Genomic DNA, 21,118 nt, shown 5'->3' on the forward strand with positions numbered 1-21,118 from the left:
ACAAACATACTAGTATCTACTCATTACTGCTACAAAGGTTCATCTGTAGTGGGGAAACAAGCACCTGAACGTGCTGGCCGGTTGTTTCTCTTCTTCATACAAACATAAATATATCACTAGAATGGCTATTTATTTGTTTTCACGATCCTCCCTTACTTCAAATACCTTTTGCTTTTTCTGTCACAAATACAAAACGTTGTACAGGTGTCCTGCTCTCTTCAATGTCCCTCGTCTCCGTCTTCTCTTTACCAAAACTAACAATATGTCAGATCTAATACTAGTATTCAAACTGACAACATATAGTGAACAAACCATGTTAACAGCAGGATTGTTATATCAAAAGCCTTTTCTTCCAAATATTAAAGCAAGAGATTATGTACCTTGTCTCCAAGATACAGCACATCTTTCATTTCCTCTTTCAATGTTTCGTATTACCCAAGTATATGATAACGACATAGATTTCTCTATGAAACATGTTGAGACACAAACTTAGCGCCAAGAAGCTGTTCCAATTATTACGTTGGCATGGCTTGGCCAATCCCACTAGTGGTCGGTTCCTTGGACCACACCATCGTGGTTATTGCCAGATCTATAGAGATAACAATCCACGGACTAAAACTGGTTATTATGCCATAGAGAGATAACAAGGTTCTGTGTAAAATATAGATAACAACATTTTGTCAAGGCACTGTAACAACATACATATAAATATAAATATGTCATCAGGATGAATGTACAAGCTTTTATTTAAGGAAGAGACCAATGCAGGTAATTCAGAAAGCGACCAATGCTTGTTGCTCCAGGTTACTGTAAAATGCATTGATACCACATATGAAACTAGTATAAGTTCATTACTCCCTTAACCATAGGACACAGACAGCTTGTCCCTGGGAAGCCGCGTCAAGAAGGTAAGTTTAAACCCAGTATTTCAGCATGTCAGCTTTCTGATGTAGGGCAGTACACAAACATGACCAATAATGTCAAGATCAAGAACAGGACGAAAAATATGACCAATATTGTCAAGATCTAGAACGGGAGGAAACCATGACCAATAATGTCAAGATCTAGAACGGGACAAAAACATGACCAATAATGTCAAGATCTAGAGCGAGGCACAAACATGACCAATAATGTCAAGATCTAGAGTGGGACGGTAACATGACCAATAATGTCAAGATGTGGAGTGGGACACAAACATGACCAATAATGTCTCATTTGAACCTTTTCACTCCAACACTCATTATTTCAGTGACGATAGGTTGGACAAAGACACCACAAGTTGTATGCAGCTAGTCCTCCCGTCATCCCGAGTTGTGATTTATGTATCTAGACCGACCCTCTTGATGTTCACTAGTCTCAGAATAACATACCAATGGCCACGTCTACGGATAAGGAACAGAATTTATGGATGTCAACTTCTTTATTATGACGAAACACAATGTTTCGCTTAGGCCTTCATCTACATTTGTCTGGAGTGACCAATATTATGTACACAGTTCCATGTTAATATAAGCATGCCTAACTATAATCCTGATAAATAACGTTTCCAACACAACACCTTCACGTTCAACACCAATACATATGTGTAGTGTAAATCTGGCACAATAATATGAAATCAACCACAAAAATCAACACACAACTCCCACGTCCAAGGTCAAAGTATAAGAGGCCTATTACATTGTAGAAACCTGTCAGCACTACTGGGAAGTTTATGGGCAAATGTTTAGCGTACAAAAAGACATAATAAGGGCGAGTTTATGTTAATATGACCATGTTAATGTTAATTAGAGCAAGATTATGTTTTGGACAATGGGCCGATCAGGTACTTGAAGCTTTCCTGTTTATTTCTAATGCTTAATAAATACTCCAGTGACAAGATGTGATAACAAATATAATGTACTTCTGTGTATGAATGTTTAGCTAAGTTAATAACTTACACATCAATAAATCCCTCAAATGCATAAAGTCAATCAAAGCAACACACCACGAAAAAAGCTGAGAAGGCCATAAAAATAATTGGTATCCGGTAAATTCTTGCAGAAGGTAGGTGGAAAGCACAAACAAAGCACAACATAAATAAGTGCTAAAATACAATTTTCTACATAACACTAAACAAATATTTTTAAGTCTAAAAATACCATGCTACCTTCTTGTGACAAAAGATTAACAATATAAACAAACAAACAATTCATCAATTAAAAACCCTAATTACAAGTTTTATAAAACAAAAGTATACATTTATCATCAAGACTTATTTCAGTCTTAAAAACTCTTGAGATCAACTGAAAAAATCATTGCTTTGAATGAAACATTTGACATAATTATTCATATTTTTCTATTCAAATTATTCATTCATTCATTCATTCATTCAGTTATTGAATACTTGTTTGTTGTTGTCTACACATGTGACTATTTTAGGCTTGTATGTGGCTATACAAACAAAATAAACATGCAGTCTTTAATTGAAGGAATACCAGTTTCCAGAACACACAAGCAGGTAGGACAGTGAGTTTGTGAGATGGGTTTAACAGTATATCAGTTGTACCACTATCACAGAGTTCCAGCAACAGTTTGGGGGAAATGCCCAAAGCGATACTTGTCATAGCCATATACCTACAACGAAAGATGGTGAGTGAGTGAGTTGTGTTTAACGCCGCTTTTAACAGTATTCCAGTTATATCACAGCATGTCACCTTAATGTGGGAAGAAAGCCCGAAGTGATGCAGGTCTCAGACGTTTACCACTTTGGTGAAAACCACAACAACAGGTATGGTGCTGACAAACCTAGAAACATAATCAAGGCGAACCTGGATTCAAACCCACAATCATAGGTTTCTGGCTTGCCCAAGGGACGCAAGTCTGCACAGCAAATTGCGGCACCTTAGACGACTGGGCCCCCCAGAGAAAGACAGTCCTAACAGACTAAGGATCATCATTAGAGCAAAAACTGGCATGGCAAAGGGATGCAACTCTGTACAGTGTGTTGCAGACCACTAGGGCCATCTGAGAAACGAAAGCAGAAGAACTTTCAATATCAGAAATGACAAACCGTTGAACATGTGTACGGATACTCTCTCCTAATATAAGACTAAAAGATCAGGAATACAATGAAGTTTGTTGTGTATCACAATATTAACAGCAGTACATTTTCCATATATTCCACAGTTTGGAATGCTAATCACGTGATTCCCTGAGTTCCGCTGTGAAAGTTCAGCAATATCTTGATTATTTCTTCCTCTCCAGTGCCTTGTGAACAAAAGACCTGAAAAGAAAAAAAGTTAATATGGTAGCTTGATTGATATTTTCTTAATTGGCAAAGTAAACACAAATCAGATAAGTCACAACATCACCACCTTATCCCTATTGTAAAGTCTAAAGACTTGCTGAACTACTTAACAGGAGGACCCATGAAGATCTGGGGTAGAATAGGCCTTCAACAACCCATGCTTGCCGTAAAAGGTGACTATGCTTGTCGGAAGAGGCAACTAATGGGATCGGGTGGTCAGGCTCGCTGACTTGGTTGATGCATGTCATCGTATCCCATTTGCATAGATTGATGTTCATGATGTCAATCACTGGATTGTCTGGTCCAGACTCGATTACTTACAGACTGCCGTCATATAGCTGGAATATTGCTGAGTGCAGCATTAAACAACAAAAACAAAAAAAGGATTAACAGGGGCATTTTTCAGTATTAAATTCACATGAAAGACAATAGCAATTCAACCTTTATACAACTAATTTCGTTACATTAAGCGTGTTAAGCTTGCTTTTGCATGTGCCTCAATATTATGGTGATTGTTTTAAAAAGCAGGAGATGTCCTTGAAGTTCAATTTGATTCATATAGATTCTGGAAGATATTAATTTGAGGGGTGGTGGGGTAGCCTAGTGTTTAAAGCATTTGCTTGTCACGTCGAAGGCAAAGGGTTTGATTCCACACCTGGGAACAATGTGTGAAGCCAAATTCTGGTGTCCCCTACCGTGACATTGCTGGAATATTGCCAAAAGAGGTATAAAATCATACTCACTCACTCATTCACAACTTGTAAATGTTGAATGTGACTGTGCTGACAGTAAATATATTTCTATTTATAAAATCATTGTCATGTCAATGCATAAATATGACCAAAATCTCAGTTGAAATTTTTCAATAAAAAAACCCTGAAAAAAGTCTTAAATTATGTGGACAGATGAAGAGGATGATCTGGCTATTGACATTGTAAAGAAAATGCAATAAAATGAAATCAGAGAGCCATCTCTCACCTGATAATCTCAGGCAGTTCTGGCGATTTGAATATGTGTTTATGCCCGAAACCATGGTGACCAGGAAAGCGCTTGAACTCCACCACAGCATGGTGATCCGGCTTGGACTGTTTGGCGTGTTCGTACAGCTGTAGGACAAAATAAGGGCCAGTGTAATTACTGTATTCATACAAATATAATTTTTTATAAACGGAGTGAACAAGTTCAAACAGGAGACAGCTATATAACAAAAGCCCTGATTAATAAAATGATCTTAGTGCTATGATTGTTATAAGTCTATGTTGAACTATGGGAGTTGCAAATGTCTTAGTGCTAAAATCGCTTTGTGAAACGGGACCCTGGACCAGACAAACCAGTGGAGTAAGAGGGAATGGCACAATGATACAGATTCAACCAGTCCGCCAGGAGTCCTTGACTCATCCAACCATCACTCAGTATTTAACATGACCCGTGAAGATTCCGCGGTAGAATAGGTCTTCAGCAACCCATGCTTGCCGTAAAAGGCGACTATGCTTGTCGTAAAAGGCGATTAACGGGATCAGCTGGTCAGGCTCGCTGACTTGGTTGATGCATGTCATCGATCCCAATTGCGTGGATCGATGCTCATGATATTAATCACTGGATTGTCTGGTCCAGACTCGATTTTACAGACCGCCGTCATTTAGCTGGAATATTGCTGATTGCGGCATTAAACAACAAACCAACCAACCAACCAACCAACCAACCAACCAGTATTTAACAGCTATTTGGACAACCCAATCCTTTGATAAACACTGTTCTTCAAATAGATTTTTAAAGATCCACTTTGTTGCAATACGATGTGTATCTAAATTGTAAGGTTGTAAAACAATTCAACATACCGGTAAATGAAAACACAACACTTGATATATGAAGGAAACATTGCCATCATCAAAGGAAATTAATAGAAGAACAACTAAAACTATTTCGTAGATTTTAGTCACTTGGTGAAACAGTGGCTTGAGACCTCTTGTACATATACTCAGAAAATAGAATTTTATCATTTACGTCCATGTCAATTAACATGTCACCCTTTTCGATACCTGTATCATCTTGTATCGATACATGACCAACTGATGCAATCCTCATACTATGTAACCATAGTAACAGAGTATGCAACCAACATCTGATGAATCATTACACGCCTACCTACGAACAGAATCGTTACAGGTGGAAGAACATCCTTGTCAATATATCAAATAATAAATAATCAGCAATTAAGGTATATCTAATTACACACAGGTACAACATAAACAGGTTTTGAAACTTTAACTTGGCTAACTTAATGCTACTTGACTGTGATTGAACAAACAGTATCAGTTTCTTTCTCTCTGACGAGAGTGAAGTAGATATTCTGATCTAGAGCCAGGTACCATCATGACGGAATAACAGAGGGCATCTCACCTTCTCTCCAAGATGGAATGGCACCACAGCATCATCCTCTGCATGGAGGATCAGAATGGGGGGACTCACACTCCGAATACTGAGGACAAAAAACTCAACTTTCAAGACAAGCACTTTATGAGAGGTGTCATTGAGTGGAAATTGTAGTATTGATATATCAACTCAAAAATATCATGATATGTCGATTAGAAATAAAACAAAATAAATTACCTATGTCAATCTCATTAAAATAAGTTATTGCTACTGGTAAAAAAAGATCTGAGGACATTCCATTACAGGTCATGTCAGAACGACCTTTCATCTGACCAATCATAGTGTTGCTTACCAGATCAGGAAAGTGATAGTCGGAATGTGTTTTTTAATCATGAAACCTCGAAAAGGTTCACACAAGGTATTAGGAACGACATTTACGGGCTGTACGACACTTCATTGTCTATCTCTCGCGTCAATGGTAAGAAAATCATAACAGAAGAGACTTTCAATAGCCAGTGGCAACGGCAAGTACTGCCATACAATCTCTGCCATCTATTAGACATTACAGAATTTTCATTTATTTAGTTTTCAAACTTTCAATTGATTTTTTTAAAGTGTAGTCCGGAATGGACGTTGCCAGTTCACAAATAGCGCCATAAAGCTGGAGAAAGCTGCTCTCTGACTGGCTAATATTGACTTATTGCACTGGTCAGTCAAAGCTTGCGAAAGGTTGTTCTAACATGACTTGTATTTGAGCTTTCCTCAGGTTTTTGTTTAGAGGTAGTGAGAACTAAGATCAGATATTAATGAAATTGTACATATGAAAACCTATAATGAATCAATTTAATGCTAAGTATGAACTTGGATGATACATTAAATGTATACAAAGGAATTTCTGCCTTTTCATTGACCATCTAAACTAAGGTAATTGTAACAATTGTAAACATTAATGTGGCAATGAACTGGATGCTGCATATTTCATGTGAATACTTTTTAAAGAACATAAACCATGTTACCATGGTTACTGTTAATTTATTGTGATAATTTCATCATTATACAAAGGAAGCTTTAAATGCCTACTACAGGAAATGTTAGATACTGATCAGCACTGGTCACTTACTGCGAAGAAAATCTATTATACCACAGAAGTTAATATTACTACTAGTGTACCACCTGGCACAGATAAACCAGTGGTTGATGGTATGGATGTCAACCCATGCTGCCATGACAACAGTCAGATCACACATGAGAGACGGTAGAACATAGTGGTCACCTATCAAGTGTTGACCACATCATACATCTATTTTGACCACCTGATACCCAAAGATGCATCTAATGATGCACCCGAATTTTCATGGTACTGATAAGTAAAACAAAGGTGTGTCTGACATTTATATCAATAAGAACATTACTTTTCATCAGTGCTGAAGTGGATACCATGTTCCTTGATGCCATCAACGAAGACCCAGGTGAACCATGGCAGAAGGCGGTAGGGCTGAAAAGTTGAACAAGTCATTGTCAGTCAAACCAAGACACGCAAGAAAACAGGTAGGGATAGATTTAACAACAAATTAGTAGTATGTAGCCAGCAGGGCTTGCTCCTTTCAAAAGTTACTGGCCCTTCTCCAAACTAACTGACCCCAAACTGAATGTTGGAGGTCATGACTGAGTTACCCAATGTGATCCTCACCCCTATAACGTCTTTTCCTGCACTCTGAGATTATATGTTGGCTTGCATATGACTCATTTTATGGCTACTTTATGAGTATGGCCGATGGTTGTGTCATTCTACCAGGGTGATCTTTGAGTTAACCATTCACACGACCTCATCACCCAAAATATTTTCTCAAAATACAAGCAGTGTCCAATTTAAAAAAAAAAAACATACACAGAGATTGGGTGAAAGTTTGACTTGCCAGACGGGCTATCTACTTTACGTTTAAGCAATCCTTTCTTAAATTCAACCATCCACGGGCCAACGGGCCAGCAGTTAAATCTTCCCGTCAGGTGTCATATAGGCAGTTGTCAACGAGTGAGTGAGGTGTAATGACACTATAAGCACAATACCAGTCATATCGTAGCAGGGATTGTAGATTGTATCCAATGTGCTAAGGATAACATGGGTCTAACAAATACCATGCCAATGCTAAAACATAGGCTTCACACTGCCCCATATCAGATCCATATTCAACCCACCACAAGAAAACTTCCCCTTGACACTATTGTTCCAATATCATATCAAGATTTGTGTGTTACAAAAGAGTCTTGTTTTTTGTTCCTTTGTTGTTGTTTCCACAGACAGCAAATTTCTAGCTATTTCATGGCAGACTGTAAGTGATGTAATAATATATCGGGGTATGAGTGAGTATGGTTTTACGCTGCTTTTAGCAATATTCCAGCAATATCACTACGGGGGACACCAGAAATGGGCTTCACACATTGTACCCATGTTGGGAATCGAACCCGGGTCTTCGGCGTGACGAGCGAACGCTGTAACCACTAGGCTACCCGACCACCCCTATCGGGGTATGATGACATGCAATCAACCAACAAATTCATATTTGTCAACTCTTACGACAAGCATAGTTTACTGGTTACCAATCTATCCCAGAATACCACTGTGACATGATACACGAATATCTTCTTTATTGACATTCATGTTCCACATCTTTTTAAAACCAACACTGCTTAAAAAATATGGTAATAATTACTCTACACAATCCACATCTGACACACCTATCTTGCTCACAGGTCTCGCCTACAAATCTCACAAACTGATCTCACATATAGATCTCGCAAACTGATCTTACATACAGATCTCACATATAGATCTCACATACAGATCTCACAAACTGATCTCACATATAGATCTCACATACAGATCTCGCAAACTGATCTCACATATAGATCTCACATATTGATGGATTTGTCTAACTTCATACACACAGTTCCAGCCTGGATACTCACAATGGCAAAAGGGTGGTTAGCGGCAGCTTCTCGGATGTTGTTAAAGGGGGCCTCCAGGATTATGCCTGGTGGATGGTCATCTGTAACACACACGTTCCTTTATTACACAATCAGAACATTAAGACAGCTGTCTTGTGAAGCTAGTTTGTCAGTCTGTTTGTGACTGCAGAAGAGGTAACAACTTCTTTCATTCAGCATCTTGGTTTAACTTTGTGGTGAGTGTCATTTTTTGCTGCTTCTTGCGATATTCTAGCAACATCACGTTGTACCAATATTCGGATCTGGGCTTTGGCTTGACTAGCATTTGCTTTAACAAAGAACATCTACAGAGTACTCCTAATTAACATCTTGACACTGAAGCAAAATCATGCCTATAAACCACAGATTTTTTAAATTACAGAAAACAGCTACAGAGTAGAGTACAGGTTGTCAAAAGATCTATGTTTAATATGTTTCGGAAGATGCAAGATGGCTTTATGCTCAAACATGCATATCAATGACTTTTGTATACTGGTGTAAGGACATATTTAAACTGTTTCAAACTTACCCAGTTCACAGAGCTTCTTTGCTAATTTTGTAGTTATTCTGAAACAAACAAGAAACAATCATAACATATCGACATTTTGTGACATAATTACAAAATAATTTAACAAAAACACATTAGGTTGTTGTTCATCAGCTTACATACATTACTTAATCCTGTCTACATGTAAAGCTTACACTTACATAAGTAGTCATCATACCCAGATCGTCATGTTTGACTAACAAATGCTGAAGGCAGATCAATTGAATTGTTTTACAATTACCCTAAATATGGCAAAATCAATAAAAAATATGTTTAAAATGATCATGATAGATCTAGATTGAAGATGCATGGACGTATCATGTCTGCGCGAGTGAGTGACCCCAGAGAAAGAAGACTTACGCCGTGCCGAGTGAGTGACCAAAGAGAAAAGACTTACGCTGTGCCGAGTGAGTGACCCCAGAGAAAAAAGACTTACGCTGTGCCGAGTGAGTGACCCCAGAGAAAGAAGACTTACGCTGTGCCGAGTGAGTGACCCCAGAGAAAGAAGACTTATGCCGTGCCGAGTGAGTGACCCCAGAGAAAGAAGACTTACGCTGTGCCGAGTGAGTGACCCCAAAGAAAGAAGACTTAAGCTGTGCCGAGTGAGTGACCCCAGAGAAAGAAGACTTATGCTGTGTCGAGTGAGTCGCCCCAGAGAAAGAAAACTTACGCTGTGCCGAGTGAGTGACCCCAGAGAAAGATGGGCTGCCCATTATTCCTTTCCTTGATCCACCGGTACATGAAGTGGGAGTCATGGACGACCCCGTCCTCAGTAGGGGTGCCGGTGGAGTCTCCGAAACCTGCATCAACATGGCGGATGTATAGCCCAAAATACTACAGCCTCAAACCACTTTTGCCTAAATTGAGTCTTAAGAATGAACTACCAGGAATATTTTTTTTGCTTGTTTTTTTTCCACCTTCATTCACAATTGAAAAACCACCATTTCTAATATAACTGAGTGAGAGAGTTGGGTTTAACGCTGCTTTTAACAGTATTCCAGTTATATCGTGGCGTGTCAGCTTAATGTTGGAGGAAAGTCCGAAGTGATGCAGGTTATGTAGCATTTTTTTAATTATTCACTGCGGTCTACCTGTAGTTCATGTGTACGTGATGCCTGCCTTCAATCAGCAGATAAAGATATGAAAGACAACAGGCACAAGAGCTGAATAAATGTCATTACTCAGACTGTCATTATACTATTGTTCTTAGTTCATGAGTATCTGTACGTAAGTAACTCAAATTCAATTGAGTTGTGGTGGTTTATAGTGCAAGTGTTACTCAAACACGCAGCTGATGTGGAGCTTTGACATACCCATAACACTAAAATATCACTTCAGTCAAGTCTCGTTAATTCGACACTCGTTAATCCGACAATCGGCTTTATGCAACACTAATGATGGGAACTGACTAAATCAGTGCTATTTAGACCCGTTAATCCGACAGTCTCGTACTCCTACTCCGACACACCTTATTTGCAACGAATTACCGAAATCACTCTTGTTAATTCAACACAGTGATCATCTGCCTGCGAGTACACAGCCCGTGTTTTGATGCGAGATGTTATCTTATTGTGTAGTTGTCTGATTTTCCATCACGAACGTTGATAATTCTTAATTTCGTTTATCCGACATAATCAAATGCTATCAACCATGTCAGATTAACGTGACTGTACATGTGCATGCTTTCTATACCTTCCACGCAAGGGAATTAGTATGGTACTTTAGTAAACATGATAAACAGTACTTTTCATTTGGAGGAGGTTGATAGTAATGTTACATAGTTCATTTTCAAAGCTATTTATTGCGTTATTTCCTTAGAATTGCATAACAAGACAAACTGAATTGTGTTTCCATGACTACTGACCTCTGTAGTCAAAAGTGATAATATGGAAGTCCAAGCCGGCCAGTAGTTTGTACAGCTGTACTCTGTGATATCCCCCTCTGGAAACAAAACAGATGCATTTGACCTCCAGATGGAATTTTGCTTATAGGCATATTGAAAATAGTTTACAATCAACATTTCTAGTTGATCCTGCCAATTCTTTGTCCATTTTCTTGCACCATCTACCACCAAAGTGTGCTAAGTGACCAAGTGATCCAATATACTTTCTCATAACAGGGTGGCAAACATTTCAGGTACCAGTACAACAAACTCTCCTTATATTTTCTTATCATTTTCAAAATTATCTATAATGTCCTTCAAGTGTTGTACACCCTGATAAAATATATTCTACCATGAATATGGAAGAAACTCAATTTTCATTGGACAATCAGACGTATCATATGACAATAAACTTCCTCTGACTGAAAGAGCCAATTTGATGTCCATATCACCACGGAAGCTAATATTTTTAAGATAGTACTTCTTTTACAGTCATTGTCGGTAGGCATATTTAAATACTTACATGTACAATTATAGGCTACAAAAGTTGGACTTGCGACAATATTCGAGGATGTGGGGCAATATATTTTAATCAGAAAACATGATAGAAAGCTACAAAGAGAACGTATTTCATGTTTTGCGAACGCAAAAAAGCTTGCTATTTGGCACTTTTCTATATACTACTGTGACGTCATATCAACTGCATCACAATTCATGTCATAAGTTCAAGTGAGGTATTATAAAGCAAACAAACTGTTTGAGCATATAGAGTGCCATATTTTGTTTAAAGGCTGTTGTCAGGATTTCCGTAAATTTTGATCGACAACCCATGTAACCTGGCTCTACATTGAAAACACAGTATGTTTATCTCCTAATGGAATACTCAAGTATCCCAACAGAGGATTTGGGTAAATCCCCTGACTAAGCATGATAATTAACAAGATCCTTTCTGCATCAACAGGCAAATTGACTTAATCGCCCCGAGGTTCAACAATGTCATATTTCCTTGTTCTTTATGAGTTAAGTGGATATTATCACCAGTGACCTTGACACAATATTAACCCCGGATTAACCTTGACACAAGCCATCCAAACTGTAATGAACTGAACTGGTGATCTCAAGTTTTGGTGACCTTTTGGGGTGCAAATAAGTTACAGCATCAACCATGTCAATAGCCTCGACTCCTTTTTTTCAGCCAATACACACCAGAATAATTCAAAATATCGAAGCAAGGTACAGTGACATAAAACACTGAAATCTCTGTCTCCGTCATCAAATGGTTCAATAGACACAAACATGGCTCACAGAACAATCACTTGTATATTACATGCCTTTAAACTGCCTACCTTGTTCCACTGTTGCCATGGAGATACAGAATAATCCTCTTCCCAGACTTCAGCAACTGTTCGTATTCATAAGGATCTGCGGGACCCCCGTCTTGCACCAGGCTCGATGGCAGGGTGTGCCTACAATATGTACAATAGTCATTGTCACAGCGACATATTTAACAAGGTGCCGTTGTACAAAGCAATCTTAGCACTAAGGTGATCGTAACTCCCATACCTTAACATAGACTTACGACAGTCGTAGTAGTGCTAAGGTTGTTTTGTACAACGGCACCCTGGGCTGCAGATCATTTTGTAAGCTGTGTAGCAATTATCGTTATCGTATTCATTGAGTATTTGATAGGTTTCTTTGGGTATGCAATAAATTTTCACTCCCTTTGATCCAGTCTAATTTAAACAACCGAGTAGACATCTTTATTAATAACTCTGCTTGAAATGCTGTTTCCAGTAACTCTTAATTCTGCTTGTGCGCTGCAAAGTGTGTTTCATAGCATATAAGCCATCTTCTATATCTTATTTGAGAACAACAGGCACGGATCCAGGAGTAGGTAATGGTTTACCGAAATACGCACCCTGGAGATATCGACGATGCGAATAAGCTCACAACAGTGATATATGTCTAAGTTACAATAGGCAGGACGTGTTTTTTTGTGCAATATTCACTGCAGTAGAGTTGTGTATAGGTGATTTTAGGTGTATTTGAACAGTATATAAAGATGTGTAAGGATACACGGGTATGAAAACTGAAAAGGCTACATTGGGTTAATACGAAGGGTGTTGTTATCATGGTTATATATATTAGTGGTTTTAAAAATTGGCATGCATGTTTGTATGCAAACAACTTTAAATTAAAATGGTTATGGTGATCTATTTTGGGTATCTGGAGCTGGACCTGGGGCTTATTATATTTGTCTGAAGTACAAGATATGGTAATCTGCGCCAAAATATCCCAGCCTTATCCTTCTGTATCTCTCTCTCTCTCTCTGAGAGAAAAAGAGACCAGATTTAACTCCCATTTTTCTTACCAAACTCCGACATGAACACCATTGTCTGTTTGCAGGTAGAAGTTCCGGGTTGTATTCAGACCAAAATCTGACGGCTTAGACAAATCGATAAATGGAGGCCAACGAACTGGAACAAAGAATCTCCATTATACAACTTTATTGCTGTAACATTGTCTGCTGTTTTCCTTACATGTGCAGGTAATAATCTCAAGAATATAACAGCAATGAAATAATTCATTAATAGATATATCCTGGTGGTCAAGAATATTAAATTACAAATCTGTGACATGTTACAATGTGAAAACATCTACCAGATGGTATATCTAATGACCAATGTTATTCAACTCCATCACAATTGCTTACAGTGCTCAACATGCTGCAGACACATGAGAAGCAGCTGAGAATGAGGCAGCTGGCAGTCCTTGCTAATTTGCTTCAAGTTGTTCAAACACAGCTTTATTTGTCTCCAGATGTAAATCAATGTGGCAGTTCATGTTACTCTAGGACACCAAGACAATGTCTCAATTTCACTCAGGGGACTAATAACCTGTACATTAAATGCATTTTCACCACCAGTTGTACACTAACTTATTCGAAAGCTTATTCTTCCATTGCTAAAGCAAAAACATTGGGTTCACATACAGTCATCCCTCGCAACAACGCCCTTCGCGATACCGCGACCCCGGTTAAGCCACACGATAATCAATGGTTCCCCAGAGTTCTAGATATGATTTTGGTTATTTGGGTATTTCACCCAAGGACAAAAGTTTGATTTTGATCGGGTATCCACAATTTTTAGAGGGTATTCATTTTTTTACCCACCTGTTTCTTGGTATTTTGGTTTTTTAAAATGTTCTGTAAGAATCCCTGTAACTTATATCAATCTAAATGAATGCTCTCATACTATCTGCATTTGCTTGCAGCTCCCTCTCCAGGAAGCCCTTTTTGTTTGAAAACCTAGCATTGTAAGAAATTACTGGCGCTATTTTCATAATCACATAACCATTGGACACAATGTGCTTTTCAATTAGAATCAATCGGAATTCAAGTATGTTTGTCGCACAAGCTTTTCCAATGTAACTGTCGGTAAGTGAATTTCGTGATCAGCTGATACACAATCATTTTATCTAACAGTTGTTATGTATGCAATTGTGTTACTTAACAGTTGTAATATAACCATTAGTTATATTTCAATAGCATACTTATAGTTTTTATTGCACATTTGATTTATCTTAATATTTCAGTTTATTTTATGTGTATTTTACGAAAATATGCAGCTTATCTCGAGCTCTGTTCCCATAAATTTAATTATTTTCACATCTCCACGTTATAGGATAGAGCATAACAATCGTGCACACAGGATCATTGTTATACATCTGGACTCGGGACTGTGTGATCAGGTTTAGTCACATTTTCATTCAATACAAATTGTTTATGTTAATAATGTTAATATTGGCAAATTCATTTGTGAAACAGTATGCTCAACACTTACAACTTCCCTTTACCAGGTTGCATGGGGTCTGCTTTACCGCGTACCGTTACAGTTCTAACTCACATATTCACAGAGGTCACGATCAGATTACTGCTATTGAGGCTTTGAAACAAACCTTAGTTGTCAGAGAATGGATTCACATATCATAACTGACATACTTTGATTGATAAAAAAATATGTCAACATTTTGTATTCGTGATGAAAATAGCTATACCACGTAGCCTTGACGGTGACTCGTCAACCTGTTCCATACCTAAAATGTATCTGCATTATATCGAAGTACTACGCTTAGGTTATTACTATTTTAAATTCATATATAATGAAAGCTGTATTCAGATAACGCATATTAGAAAATATTTTTCATTGCAAAATGCCGTTGAAGTTATATTATTGTTTTTTTTAAAACTAAATCAACGGTAGATTGGGACAAAACATGTGTACACAGCTGATAGCCATTTCCAGCTAAGTTTCGATACATCTGTACACGGTATTCTTAACCTTGGCATATAAAACAATACCTAATACATGTAGTAGTCGACAGGAAATACAAATGAAATGTTTAATCATCATGTCTACTGATGTTTAGTGTCTAATAGCAATTTTCATTGACAAAGTTTGTTATCTCTTGTTTGTTAACCTCAGGCGATACAACATAGTTTTTAAACTGGGTACAATACACTAAATTATACTCAAGCATGCAATATGCATAAGAAATATATTATTTCCGACCTACATTCCATATAAGGAAAAAATGTGGATGTTTAATAACACGGGGGTCATCTATGGACTCCGAAACCCGCGTTATGGCGAGGGATGACTGTATTTGACTGACAAGAGCCATGACAGCTTGGACCCCTCTATCTTTGATGTATCAGAAAATGAAAAGATACAACTGCAAACATCAGAAAAAAGATATCATATTTAATCAAATGCATTGTGGATAAGGTCACTAACTCTTTGACCTACCTAAATGTCAGCAAACATTTAATAACAGTAAAATAAAAACAAGGCACAAGGCTCGACCACTCACCTGAATAATGAAGGAACAAAAATGGCAGCCATGTTTAAAATTGGATCAGCATTCTTTGAGCAGTTTTTATAACAGTTTTGGAACAACTGATTTTCAGTCAGGTGAGAGAAAAGTTGTTGTCTGACCATGTTGACTACAATCACGATGAATATATCAAATCTGACATGAAACCTCAGACAACCTGTTGCACAGCAGACAATGGCCAACATCTGGTGTCACAAAGTCGGTCAAAGAGTGAGATATTATTTACTCACCGAGGTTAGAGAAAACAACTTTGGGCAAAATCCAGGAGTTGGCTCTGACAAAGATGGGCACCGCAATGTAGATGATAAACACTGTCAAACACACCGTCTTTGCCACCAACACTGCCTTCTTCGCTGACTCCCTGCAACATAGACTGGAATAATGACATGCTCATCGCTTTGGTTACAAGCATGAGGGTGCCACCCCCCCCTCCCCTGAATCCTGAATACCAGCTAAGTTTTCACTCTAAGTCTCATTTACTTACCACTGAATCAATAATATGTGTATCTGTGTAAAGGGAATTACCGTATTTGACATAATAAGCGCCCAGGGAGCTCCCAAAATTAAAAATAGGGGGCTGTATTATAATTTTGTTGAAAAAAAAAACTGTGGAAAGATCTTAAATTTTGTGATTTATGCCGACAGCCTGAAATGATACAAAAGAAAAGTCTGTGCATATCATACACGACAGATATATTTTCCAGAATTTAATTGCCCATTGTATCACACACAAATAAATAAGGGTACATTGAACAATCGGAAGGGGTGGTAATTAGGATCGTTCACTAGCCAATATATTAGCAAATATCACTGTAGGCGCTTATTACCATGATTACGTCAAATACGGTATTACATGCACCAATATCATTATTTAAATGTTGAATCTGCATACCACACCCAGGGTACCACACTGCCGAATCCTGAATACCCTTCAAATAGACCCCTGAATCCCATGTACCAAAAGGGCGTTGGCAGCCTCAAGTTTTTTACCATGTTGTGTTTACCATGCATTGAACCCCTAAAGTCACCATTCTACCTTCCAATATAAAATCCACATAAAACTCAATGAGATTTTATGTAACACCTGTAAATTAGAATGAATTGCAAATATCTGTTGATGAATACTCTCATAAGTAATGGGTGCCTTGCAAGTGATAAGCACATTATTTGAATTAAACCATCAGGCTGAAGCCCCAGTCTATATGGTCTAGTAAATTGTTTCACTATTCTTCTATTCTGATCGGGGCTGTGGGGAAGCCTAGCGGTTAAAGCGTTAGCTCGTCATGCCGAAAGGTCAGGTTCATGTCCCCACATGGGTACAATGTGTGAAGCCCATTTCTGGTGTCACCTGCTGTGATATTGCTGGAATATTTCTAAAAGCAGTGTAAAACCATACCTAGGCCCTCCATGTTGGGACGGGATCGGGTGGTCAGGCTCGCTGACTTGGTTGATGCATGACATCAATCCCAATTGTGTGGATCGATGCTCATGATATTTATCACTGGATTGTCTGGTCCAGAGTCAATTATTTACAGACCCCCGTCATATAGCGGGAATATTGCTGAGTGCGGTGTTAAACAACAAACTAACCACGTTGGGACCAATTTGGCTGCAATTGCAACCTGTATTTATTGCTTGGTTGTCAGTTGGCTCCCATTACTAAAATTAGCTTGGCAATGAAAATGTACATCGCCATGGTAATGCTACAGTCTTTATATTTCTGGTCATGTGCACATTCCTCAGTTTCCTTACACAAAGGTGGCGTGTTCAAATCATTGCAAAATATTTCAAAAGCCAACTCTAAGACAACCTGTCCATCATAGAATGGTGACAGGATGACATAACTATGGCTATTACTCCCTGCAGTCCTAAAAGGAGTTTATTAGATGAAGATATGGGTGGACATAGCAGAATCAGAGAATTCAGTATTGGGATGTGAGACAACCATGATTACTTCTGCTATGAATGTGTCTAATAGTAATAAATGAATCAGAAATGTGAGTGAATGCATAAAACAAACATTAGAATAAAGTGAAAGGCAGTAGTAGTATTGTGTCAGGTAATTGGCTCAGCGAAGTCCAGTGATGGACTATCTACATGTGTGGCTGTTCAGTGACTTGTCTTTATTTTAGCAAGTTTTCAAAGTTTGTTCTTAAGACACATTAAAAGAAATGGAATGTTTTCAACCATGTCCTGTCTTTTTATTTAATTTCTAATATGTTAAATTGTTCGTAAGGCTATATCAAAGTTGTTATTTAAACATGTTAAATTTTAATGTGGCTCCTTAAAGTTTGAAATGAAAAAGTGCTGCCAGGAGCCAAGTGGCTCCCATGAAAAGTCTAAGCTTGGAGTGCTGTACTCACTCACTCGCTCCATTCTGACCACACGATGAAGTAATAATTAGACCAAGACACAGTAATCAGGTAAACGTACACATTATATAAGGGTCTTAACACTGGACATACATATCATGGGTAAAGATAGTTGTGCTGAACCTATGCTGTATGATTTCATTCCCCCGTATTGGGCAATTCACTAATCTGCGAAATCCCTTGGAGTGGTTTAGATTGTGATTTACATTTGCTTCAAAGTAGCCGCGCAATGGAGGATAAAATCTCCAACAATGATCACATTTTGATTTGGTTGTTAAAGTAAAAGTATTAATGAACGGCCCAAGTGGAACATCCTGGGTCAGCCCCTAATACATAAATACTGGAACACCACACCACACACATCTAATTTAACACCGACATAGGTAACAACATTACATCATAGATATACCCATAATGCTGCGTAACATTTCAGTAATTAGTACCTCACCTAGTACAGTGATGCAAGAACTGAAGTTACGAGCCTAAGGGAGATAACTCTCATTTGTAATGGTTGCTCGGGGGGGGGGGGGGGGGGGGGGGGGGGTGATTTTCATTTTTCAATTAACCTTCCATATGCCGGGCACCAAATGTTGAAATGTATACCGCATACTGTGATTATGTTGTATTGCTGCACTGAGGGCCTCCTTGACACAAAGGGCATTTATCATATGAAATAATAGAGTTATCAGTTTGCAAAGCGATGCAAGTGTCATTAAATCAGACATTCATTGACTATAAAGATTGCCCTTTTCTTGTATACGTCATATACCATGTATACACTGTACTATAATGCTTGAATTAATAAAGACAAACAAGGAAATAGAAAAACACAAACTATGGCTGAATTTTCTGTTCTTACCACAAATGACACAAGTCTGTTACATAATATGTTCTGCAATAGACTAGTGGTCACTGACCCTGATGTTCGGTCAAGAGGAAGTATCAAATTATCCGACTCAGCAGAAATCCCTCTGTACCAGGATGATTATTTTACATCCTTTCTCCAGCTAATGTATACACTATGACTGTTGTTTAACACATCTCTGCAATATCCCAGCTATATCATGTATATTACAATGGTCTGTAAATAATAGAAGTATTGATAAGTATTGATGCACACAATTAGGATATAATGACATGCTCAACCAAGTCAGTGAGCCTGACCACCCTAATGTAGTCGCCTCTTACGACAAACATAGTCACCTTTTACAACAAGCATTGGTTTTCTGAAGACCTATTTTAACCTGGATCTTCTCACTATTTTAAGCATCTAGTAAGGACTATGCATGACATTAACATGATAAACCTGTTAACAAGGTGATTACCTCGATTCCTTAACATTGATTATAGTCAATAGCACTGGGTACATTTTGATGGAAAACCGATCAAGCATGACCCTTTCAGCCTGCTTCAATAGTATATGCTGTTACTGTAGTGCATATTGAGAACACTGAATAAACATTTCTGGTTAGTAATAATGAAATCATGAGTCATGATTGTTGAGCCATAAACATGATGTATAATATTCACACCTGTTGTCATTGGTTATCAATCATGAATAGTCATAGTTTCATCATAAGAATGCCTTTCAAAGACTTGATTGTTTCATTAGTCTGCAGTGTGTACTTTAGATAACTACTGAATAAGAATATAAATTGTGATACACTGATAATAGTGACATGAATTGTACACAGTTTGTTTCCATTACCTTCAATATTGAGAGTAATCAATGTGGTAATGAATGTGATCATATATTTCATTGTTAACCAGGATGGGAATGCACTTCAACAAATGACCATATAAACTGTTTGGAAACATAACATTTTTTTGACAACATACAAATACTAGCAGCAAATCATGAGTTTGTCATATAGTCAAGACTTATTTAATTTTTAAACACAAAGATGATATTCATAACCTGATAACAACTCACATGAGTAAGCACTTTATGTTCCTACTGACCCAAATGTCTACTGCAATAAATAGGGACTAGATTAATGAATTACCGAGATACCCAAGGCTGAAAACTATGCTTACAACAACTGTAGCCCTAGGGGTTACAAGTATGGGTGAAATCACTATTCCTTGTCGACCACTCAATATTAACCATGATAACTAGAGTGGCGAGGGCCAACAGTCGACAGTTTTAACACGTTACTTCTGTTGATATCATTTGAGGTATGTTCCGTAAATAATATCTTAACAATAACTAACGTGATGAATATCGTCGATTTTCAGTGCAAATGACACCATGGTGACAACTATAACGCTTCGTGCTGTGGGCTAACCTTCGGCCTACCAGCTCTATTCTGGACATAACATGTTGTCTAGTGTTTATTTCCTAAAAGGGCTAAGGTGCAAAATCATGTAAAACTTCCCAAAGTTCTAAATCCCATTACCAGAATAGATAATAAGCTTCACTTTCCTCTTCCATGGTTATTGACAAGCAGATGACTAGTCGTCCGAATGCTCGGGTTTCAACACTCAACTACGCATCTACAAGGCAAAGCCGGTGCTAGAGGACGATGAACAAAGGTCCAAAGTCCACTGACTACTCTTGCCTCAACGTTATCGCTGATAAACTGAAACAGCACAGAATACTGGCATGTAAATCTTACCTGCTCGGTAAAATAGTATATCCTGCGAGCTTCGCAGTTTCCATTTTGTCTTTGATGGAGTCATTCGACTTTGGCATTGATTTGCTAACTCGAAACATCGTGACTGGTGTCAACAACACTGCAAACCAAAACACTTCCTGGCTATTAATAGAATCTCGT

The 21,118-nt window shown here is 38.0% G+C and overlaps 1 protein-coding gene across 2 annotated transcripts; it reads right to left on the bottom strand.

The window, feature by feature from the left end:
- Positions 1-1,289: 1,289 nt before the first annotated feature.
- Positions 1,290-21,093, bottom strand: LOC139442615 (lysophosphatidylserine lipase ABHD12-like). 2 transcript variants are annotated; one of them, XM_071223472.1, is made up of 12 exons: positions 20,960-21,093; positions 16,200-16,330; positions 13,445-13,550; positions 12,420-12,539; positions 11,056-11,132; positions 9,862-9,991; positions 9,174-9,211; positions 8,627-8,706; positions 7,072-7,154; positions 5,687-5,765; positions 4,265-4,392; positions 1,290-3,262 (listed from the first exon to the last, which is right to left on the bottom strand). In XM_071223472.1, exons 1-12 carry the CDS (start codon positions 21,055-21,057, stop codon positions 3,226-3,228), a joined length of 1,107 nt encoding a protein of 368 aa, XP_071079573.1. In that variant the 5' UTR covers positions 21,058-21,093; the 3' UTR covers positions 1,290-3,225. The 2 variants fall into 2 exon arrangements, with proteins under 2 accessions (XP_071079573.1, XP_071079574.1); XM_071223473.1 differs by lacking the exon at positions 20,960-21,093 and adding an exon at positions 20,741-20,801.
- Positions 21,094-21,118: the final 25 nt, after the last annotated feature.

The sequence above is a fragment of the Haliotis cracherodii genome, unplaced genomic scaffold, assembly GCF_022045235.1.
Source record: "Haliotis cracherodii isolate W230 unplaced genomic scaffold, xgHalCrac1.p SCAF_5, whole genome shotgun sequence".
Classification (NCBI taxonomy): Eukaryota; Metazoa; Mollusca; class Gastropoda; order Lepetellida; family Haliotidae; genus Haliotis; species Haliotis cracherodii.

What these genes read in the sequence shown, in the direction of transcription:
- LOC139442615 (XM_071223472.1), bottom strand. Translation starts at nt 21,057, where the DNA reads ATGTTTCGAGTTAGCAAATCAATGCCAAAGTCGAATGACTCCATCAAA. An exon ending in CATGGCAACAGTGGAACAAG is followed by an intron (nt 11,133 to 12,419) that starts GTAGGCAGTTTA and finishes TTTTGTTTCCAG; the next exon opens with AGGGGGATATCACAGAGTAC. An exon ending in GGTCACTCACTCGGCACAGC is followed by an intron (nt 9,212 to 9,861) that starts GTAAGTTTTCTT and finishes TGTTTGTTTCAG; the next exon opens with AATAACTACAAAATTAGCAA.